Source organism: Lactuca serriola, chromosome 1 (genome assembly GCF_051521515.1).
Source record: "Lactuca serriola cultivar US96UC23 chromosome 1, Lser_US96UC23_V15, whole genome shotgun sequence".
NCBI lineage: Eukaryota > Viridiplantae > Streptophyta > Magnoliopsida > Asterales > Asteraceae > Lactuca > Lactuca serriola.
The window spans coordinates 78,220,726-78,229,521 of record NC_136408.1 but is presented as its reverse complement, the minus strand read 5'-3'; the positions used below and the strand labels follow the sequence as shown (position 1 = coordinate 78,229,521).

The following is an 8,796-nucleotide window of genomic DNA, read 5'->3' as shown; positions in this document are numbered from 1 at the left end:
ATAATAAAATATAAACTAAGACGTATACTACTCTAATGTCCTAATTTTAAACATATATACCAATATAATACCATATTCTTGAAAGATATCGACTTCATGGTCGGATAACACGTCCTACACATCCACTTTTGTAGGATATAGACCCAAAGCAATTTGGACCCTATCATAGACCCCAACCAAAAGAACTAGCTCTTTGATCCCTATGGAAATCCACAAGATCTCTTTCAAATCAACATATTGCCATATCACTACCAAACTACACTTTAGAGATAAACTAATACAACAAATGAAATAATTGATTAAATTTTATAACTTTCTAAACATCATTTGTACAAAACTAGTAATTTAATCTAAATTTAAAAATAAAAAATAAAAAAAATAAAATAAAATACAATAGAATGAGCGATATCTGCTAATCTCCGACCAATTTCATATCTTCGCTTTGCATTCACATCCTATTATCCTCTGTTCACATTCCCATCCTATTATCTGTACACCCGCCCACAAACACCAATCATCTCCCGACACGTCATCAAGCCAGAAAGACCTGACAACACCGTCACCGCATTCCCACTAGCAAACAAAGGCCCACCTACGCGGCTCAGGTATGACATGTCCCATCACGTTACAGCTGTATTCCATCATCTTATCCACGTTGGCATTTTATATTCCCCATAAATATCTCCACGTGGAAAACTCTCATTTGTTCAAAAGCCTCGCCCTCCGATTAGACCTGCTAAGTCTTTCAGACAACGCGACAAGAATATGCCACGTAGCATCTCCGTGTTCCACGTCATCATGAAACAAAAGCGCTTGCTTGACTTTCTGGTCCCACAGGTTTTGTTGAATGGATGATAGGTTCGTTGACGCCACGTAATCAAGAATCCCGGCTAAATTCCCGACGTCTTTCTCCTCCACCGTGAGAGAAATCTCCGGCCATGGTACGGCGGATTCCAACGGCAGACGTATCCCGTCAGCTATAATCACCGGCACGCAACCCAACGCTACCGCCTCCACAAGTCGAGGGCTCCATGGTGCCCACCCAAGTGGGCACAAGCAGAACACCGATCGGACTATCTCCGATTGGTAACCGGCGAACCGATGTCGTTTCAGGTAAAACCGCCGGTCGCTGCCGTACTTCTGCAATATCTCCGTCCTCACACGCCTGTAATAACGAAATGAGAAGTTAAGATCAATGAGGGAAAATGAACGTTAATGGAGAAAAACTCGAGGGGATTTAAGATTTATTATTACCTGCTGTAAAATCGTCCGCTGACGTTCTTGGGGTGGACTTCCATTTTCCCTCGAAAGAACGCGAAAATGTCACGGCGGCCGTTGATCGGCGACTGCGACAGCGTTGACTGAACTTTTTCCGGCGATACGTACGGTGGGATGACGACATGTTCAGCATCTTGACATGGGTGCTGGTGTTTAACACCAAATGTCTGTAATATAATCGAGTTCTTCATGAACTCCGGTATCCCATTAGCCACAGCTCTATCCTCCTATATCAGAAACACGAACAACATTGCTTTTTAAGATTAAGAGATTAACAGTCTGAAATTTTCTATGTTTTCTATTTGATTGTGTACCATGGCATGGAAACAAGCTCCGTAATCGTGAGAGGCAACGAAGACATGGTCGGATCCATTGCTGCGATTCCAGAATGGAAGCTCCGACGATATGAGCTCAATCGCGGAGGAGATAAGAGCACGTGCGTGGCCGATGACGGGGAAGCCATTAACGGGGCTGAAGTTGCAGGAAACGTAGACGGGCACGAAGAAGAAATCAGCCTCCGAAGGGTCAAATGTTCGCACCTCGCTGTTCATCAACGCCTTATGTATGGCGACTTCCGACGCAAACAAATGGTTGCTACATCGCTCGTTCGATAGCCAATCAACATTGTATTTCGATGGCAATTCGTACACATAAACTTTCAAATCCTTCATAAAATCTGCAAAACGAAAGAAATTAACCTAGGAAACAGAAGATTGGAGGTCGGGAAGGTGACATTGAAGAGACAAACCTTGATTCTGCCGGAGAACTTCCGCGGTTTTTGATTCCGAGATAGCACGAGAGATAACATTGGATTGAGAGTTTGAAATTATTGTTCTCCTCAACGAATTCGTGCTAGGTTGATGATGGCTAATGAATCTAATGAAGAAGAAGAAAGATACAACAAGCCAGAGAATCCATTTCAAGTGTCTGAACCCATATCTGCTTCGTATGAGCTTCATCTTCCCGTAGAACCGTTTCTTGTTCCTTGTAAATCGATTTAACACCACCATTTTCATAGTATCTTCACATTTTCATGAAGAAATACATTTTGGGTACTCGAAATTGGTTGAAATGTGGCTGTCGATTGTCGTTGAAGAAGAGTAGAGATTAAGAAAAATGGAAGAATGTGATAATGGCGAGAGTGATTGTGGGTTTGTTGGAGGTTCGATTTTCAATCGAACACAAAATTAATCATGGAAACCACATCATGCAATTAAAAATTCATGGAACAACAAAGGGTTTGGTCGACTTGTGTTGTTTTCAAGATGAAGAATATTAATAAACTAATGAATGGATGTTCGTCTTGTTGCAGGTCTGGTCGAGATAGAAAGAAAATTCAAAAACTAGTGAGAGAAACAATTTGAAATTACTGTTGTGTCCTTGATGTCAGATGGATTAAAATGTGCATTTATGGATTGTTTGGTGGTGTGAAATGGGACAATAAACAGGGGTAAAATCGGAATAAGAAAGAAGTGAGAAACTTGAAATAATCAAGAAAGTGGAGACTGAAAAAGTAAGGAGGGATAGTACCTTAAAAACAACACTTCTGCTTGTCGTATTAAATAAAAAGCATAATATTTTGGTTCAAAATAACAAATATAGTTATGTGAAATTACAAATTTTAGGATATAATTCATTTTATAAAATAATAAAAATAATGATATTGTACAAAGAAAAATATATTTTATAAAACTAGAATTAGTTTAGCACATAGTTTCGTTATTTCCGTTTAGCTCGATATAGAAAAAGAGAGATAAAATGAATTCACTAATTTCACCCAAAATTTTATGTTTAATTTTTTCACAAAAATATTAATTGAGAAAAGGAAATATCGTTGATATTCTCACTAGCTTGCAGAGCACGAATAAGTCCAAATGCATGAAATAAATACTTGTGGCCGGTCATAGATTATCCATGAAATTAATGAGCTTTTCAAATATTTTAGAGATAACTATAAAAGTATTTTTTTGACATTTTTTTAAATTAGAACCAGAAAGGTTACCCCCGTTACGCGGGGTCAGAAGCTTTAAATATTGTTTCCGAATCGATAAATATGACAGACGTATAAAGTGTAAGGATGAAAAGCCTGGAGTTTGCCCCGAACCGTTTTTTTTCATGTTTTTATGAAAAAATATAAAAGTTTTGACTGCAAAGATCAAAAGTTTCAAAACGGTTAAAGAATTAAAGGGGTAGGAATTAGCATTTTTTTAGAAAATGGATCAAAGTTGTCAAACCGTTAAAGTTTTGTGGCCAAACTTTAAATATTAAAAGGTTCCTAAAAAGTGTAAAAATATTGATCGCAAAAACCAAAAATGTCAAAATAGGTAAAGAATGAAAAGCAAAGTGCAGGAACCATTTCTGCCAGAAAATGTCAAGTTTACTATTCCTAAGCTTCATATCTTTAATATATATATATATATATATATATATATATATCTTATACTAATAAAAAAGTAGCTCTTTTGTCATGTGTCACCATATTAGACATTTTAATTAATGTGTTGTCACTTGTCAATCTATTAGTTTTCCATTTTAAATTTATTAGACCTCCTCATTAATATGATTTTATTTTAAATTTTAAATTTTAAATTATTGTTTTCATTAATTCACAAATAAAAAATATCTATTATATATTAAAAATTAATTTTATATATTTATTTGAATCAATGATTATAATTTCACATAACTAATGAAAAATATCTCTTAAATTAATAATTTATTTAAAATAACTTATTAATAATTTTGAGTTTTTACTATAAAAGTTTGATTAATTTTATAACGGTGGTTGCTACGGGTTATAAACTAGTATATATATATATATATATATATATATATATATATATATATATATATATATATATATATATTAATTAAATTAAATTGCACGAATAGTTATTTTGAGAGGATTTAGTTAATTTGTAATTTTTCTTTTGTATCAAATTACCATTTTACTCTTATATGATATACTCATTGAATTTTTCTTGCTAATCTATATTCTTGCAAAAATACCTCTTACATTTTCTCTTATAAGACCGAAGTTTAGATCTCTCTTTATTTCTCAAACATTGTTTTCATCGCAGCTACTCACTACATCTTAATTGGCCTCCATCGCTACCCATGACCGCCAATGTAACTCTTTCAATCCTAAACACATCACCACCTCCATCGTCTCTTCCAACTATCTCCCCCTCCTTTTTCTCCCATATCTTTGTCTTTTTTCCTTTCTTATAGATAACCTAAAACATTTAATCCACCGTTGAGATCATCAACATCAATATTCGCTAATTAGACAACAAAGCTTATTATAAACCCCCACATCACTCCTTTTACGAAGACCTTCGTTTCTTTTAGAGCGACAATGGCATAACAATCATTGTAGCAAACCAAAAAGACGATGACTTGTTTTTTAACTAGAATTGAAAGATTAGTAGAAATTAGCATTAAAATTGAGTTAGATTCATTGGTTAGTTTTCTTGGGTGGGAAATAAGGTGTTTTGGTTAGTCTTCTCCATGAGCAATTTGGTTCGGTATTTTAGGGGGTATTTGGGATAAGTTTGAAAAGGAATTAATGACTTAATAGCTTTTTATAAAATCCATAAATCTAAAAATATTTATAAAACATAAGCATTTTTTTCAAAAATAGCTTTTACTATCACATTTTTCAAAAGTAAAATTTCTTAATTTTTTTAAAACAACTAATAATTTTAAAATGATACCTCCAAACTTATCTCCTATTTTTGCTCATTTACTCCTGCCCCCCCCCCCCCCCCCCCCCCCCCACAAAAAAAAAAAAAAAAAAAAAAAAAAATTAAAAGTAGGTATTTTTAAAAATTATATATATATATATATTAACCTTTTAAAATAATATATTTTTACTCTTCAAATCTTTTTTGCTCCCATAAAAGAAATTGAAATATTTTTTGCCTCCTTTTCGAAAAAAATTTGGGTCCACCCCTGTTCATTTTATATAAACAATAACAATGTGAAATGGTTCCAATTACGTTAAAGGAAGAGAGAAGAATGCAAAAAACATTCTCTTTCTCTTTTTCTTATTAGAGACTTAGAGTGATTTTTTTCTATAAGTTTTATAATATAAATTATTTAATAAGAATCGTTAGGATCAAAAATTTTAAAAGTATACACCGACTATTTAAAAAAATACATTTTTTCAATCAGTTTATATATATAGCTTTAATTTATATAATTATTTATTTTTTGCTTTAATTTTTAGTACTTTATAACATTTATTTTTAATTAATACTTACTATTTAAAAATAAAAAAAATATTATATTTATATTTAGTCATTAAATAATATAAAAATATATGTTAATTACTATTATTAATTAGAATAATTAAGAGAGAGAGACCACAACTGTTTTTTGTTGAGTGCAGCCAAACCACATTAAAGATCGCAAGATGAAGGCAGTGTTTCCTATTAGAAGGTTCAACCTTCATCATGTACTTTGAAGGGGGTCCTCAATCCGATGGCATGCCCTTTGGCTTTCAAACCATCAGCCATAATGGCTATAGATTAGTCATTTTATGCTGGATAAACAAACACATCCACGTTAAAAAGTAGACCAATACAAATACAAAACTGTTACACCCATAACGAATCACCACCTTCGCTACCCTTTAACTAGCTTTGAATAGTATATACTAAATATAACAAATATTCCAAAACATTTGATATATCATATATTTATTTTAATTGCTAGAAGTATATCTTTGTCATTACCTGTATGACTTTGATCCCATTTCACAAAATTCCTTGAAACCAATTTTAATAGTGAAAACCGACCAAACCGTCCCACCCAAATACCCCCGTTTTTTTCTTTCTATTTTTTGTCGTCTATAGTTTTTTCTTCGACAGATTGCGAATAATGAGGTCTTTATGTTTTTTTAATTAATCTAGATATATAAATAAAACTTTATTCAAAATAACAATAATAATTATTTACTATTTATACAGATGAACATAGAGTTGTGTTACGGGAGGCTATTACTTCTGACCATGGATTGTTTATGGCGGTGGCAGCAACTTTGAAAGAGTTTGGGCAATGGATATGTGGGAATTGCATGAAGCTTCATGCCCTAAGTCGTTCATGTCACCACCCGGATGGTCTGATTAAGTTTAATAGTAGGGCTGATGACATGAGCTGGCATATTGTTGGCATTCCAAAGCCGACTCCCAATGAACCGGAAGCCGACCTCAACGGTGGGTTGGTGATGGATGCTCAACTACTTGATCGTGTTTTTAAACTACCTATCAACACCGTCAAAAGCATCCCTCATAGTTGTCGCATGGCTTTCTCTTAAGCTTTTAAAGCATCCCTTTCCAAGGTGGTTGCTCATCCCGAGTCCGTTAAAGCGTGGGTTGCTTTGTTAATTCTACCTAGGTGTACTCTTCACGTGTTCAAACCCAAGAATAGGCAAGAAAGGAGGTCTGGCAACAAGAAGTCTTTGCAACATCGTAATATTTTGAGTGCTTTAGCCACTTGGGGGACTGAAGACGGTATCGCCAAGCTAGTTAAAAACTTAGTTGGCAATGCAAGACTGGAGCAACAAGGCAAAAAAGAAGAGTACATTCAGGATGGAAGAACACCGGGCAACACCAATGTCAGACAATGTCTTCGTAAGGTTGTCGATGGACATTTTACAGCAGCAGTGAAAGTTTTATGTTCTTCGGGGGTTGCTCCATTTGGGGGTGATACCACGAAGGCATTGGAGGATAAGCATCCATACAAGCCGCCACCTTCCATGCCCAACACCATATTTTCAGAACCTCCCCTTATAGTGGATGTTGACAATGTCCTTGGGGGAATTAAATCCTTCCCTAAAAGTACCTCGTGTGAGAGAGACGGGTTGAGAGCTCAACATATTTTGGATGCCCTTTGTGGGGAAGGTTCGACTATAGCCAACGACCTCCTGCGTGCTATTACATTTGTGGTTAATTTATGAATTGGGGGGAGATGCCCGTCGAGTTTAGCAGAATTTGTTGCATCTGCTCCTCTCACGTCGCTCTTAAAACCTGACAAGGGAATACGACCTATTGTTGTAGGTACTATATGGAGAAGTTTGGTTTCCAAGTTGGCTATGAAAGGTGTTGGTAAGGAAATGACCAAGTATCTCAATGATTTTCAGTTCAGGGTCGGGGTGTCGGGTGGTACTGAGGCTATATTACATAGCGCCAATAGGGTGTTGGGCGAGCTCCATGATGACGGATTTCTCTCCATGCTTACCATGGATTTCTATAATGCCTGTAACCTTCTCGACAGATCTGCATTGCTTCATGAGGTAAGATTGAGGTGTCCTTCTATATCCTTGTGGGTAGAATTCCTCTATGGTCAAGAAGCAATGTTGTATCTAGACAACACACATATTTGGTCCACTATTGGGGTTCAGCAAGGGGACCCCTTGGGACCACTTCTCTTTGCTCTTGTGTTACACCCGCTCTTGCATAATATTAGCAACAATTGCAAGCTTCTTCTCCATGCATGGTACCTTGATGATGGCACGCTTATTGGAGATTCGGAGGAGGTGGCCAAAGCATTGGACATCATTACGGTGATTGGCCCAAAATTGGGCCTTCAACTGAATATCAAGAAAACCGAGCTCTTTTGGCCCTCGTGCGACGGTAGGAAGCTACATGAGGGGCTATTCCCGGCTGACATCGGGAGGCCACATTTGGGGGTGAAACTTCTTGGGAGAGTTGTTAGTAGAGATGCTAGTTTCATTAGCAACTTAGCCATAAAGAGAGCCGAAAACGCTGTGAATTTGATGCGCCTTCTTCATCAATTGTCTGACCCTCAGAGTGAGCTCCTTCTACTGCGGTCTTGTATGGGTATTGCTAAGCTTTTCTTTGGGCTGAGGACGTGTCAACCCGTTCACATGGAGGCGGTGGCAATATTCTTTGACAATGGGTTGCGTGGGGCCATTGAGGACATTGTGGTTTGTGGTGGCCCTTTCTTTGGTGACATACAATGGTGCATTGCTTCCTTACCGATTAGGTTTGGTGGTTTGGGTTTATACTCGGCGGTAGAGGCTACTTCATATGCTTTTGTTGCCTCAAGGGCGCAAACTTGGGTATTGCAAGACCACATCTTACGGGATAGTTGCATATATGGTATGGATTCTGATTATGATGGTGCCTTGGCTTCTCTTCGTAACAAGCTTCCAGATTCTGACCTTAGCAGTTTACTACTAAAGACACCTCCCCCCACCTAAATCCCAGAGTACGCTGGCGAGTGCCCTTTTTCGTAAAATTGTCCAAGATATGGAAGATCATCTCGACATGACGGCTCGTCAGAAAGCGGTTTTTCGGTGCTTACGTACACCACATGCCCAAGATTTTCTTCTTTTTATCCCTATAGATGGGATTGGCCAACATATGTCTCCTGTGGAGTATCGTACTATCCTCAAATATCGACTCATGATTCCAATATTTCCAGCTGACGAGATATGTCCGGTGTGTCGCAAGGCATGTTTGGACTCCTTTGGAGAGCATGCAGTTCACT

The 8,796-nt window shown here is 36.7% G+C and overlaps 1 protein-coding gene across 1 annotated transcript; it reads right to left on the bottom strand.

Annotated features, from left to right (window-relative positions):
* Nucleotides 1-278: 278 nt before the first annotated feature.
* On the bottom strand, nucleotides 279-2,757 carry LOC145093205 (putative glucuronoxylan glucuronosyltransferase IRX7). The gene is made up of 4 exons (XM_079031283.1): nucleotides 2,027-2,757; nucleotides 1,593-1,954; nucleotides 1,255-1,505; nucleotides 279-1,165 (listed from the first exon to the last, which is right to left on the bottom strand). Exons 1-4 carry the CDS (start codon nucleotides 2,292-2,294, stop codon nucleotides 700-702), a joined length of 1,347 nt encoding a protein of 448 aa, XP_078887409.1. The 5' UTR covers nucleotides 2,295-2,757; the 3' UTR covers nucleotides 279-699.
* Nucleotides 2,758-8,796: the final 6,039 nt, after the last annotated feature.

Bases quoted from the DNA above. Each gene is read 5' to 3' on its own strand.
- LOC145093205 (XM_079031283.1), bottom strand. From the start codon at position 2,294: ATGAAAATGGTGGTGTTAAATCGATTTACAAGGAACAAGAAACGGTTC. The intron at 1,506-1,592 runs GTACACAATCAA...TTTCTGATATAG, and splicing joins GAGCTTGTTTCCATGCCATG to GAGGATAGAGCTGTGGCTAA. The intron at 1,166-1,254 runs GTAATAATAAAT...TCGTTATTACAG, and splicing joins AGCGGACGATTTTACAGCAG to GCGTGTGAGGACGGAGATAT.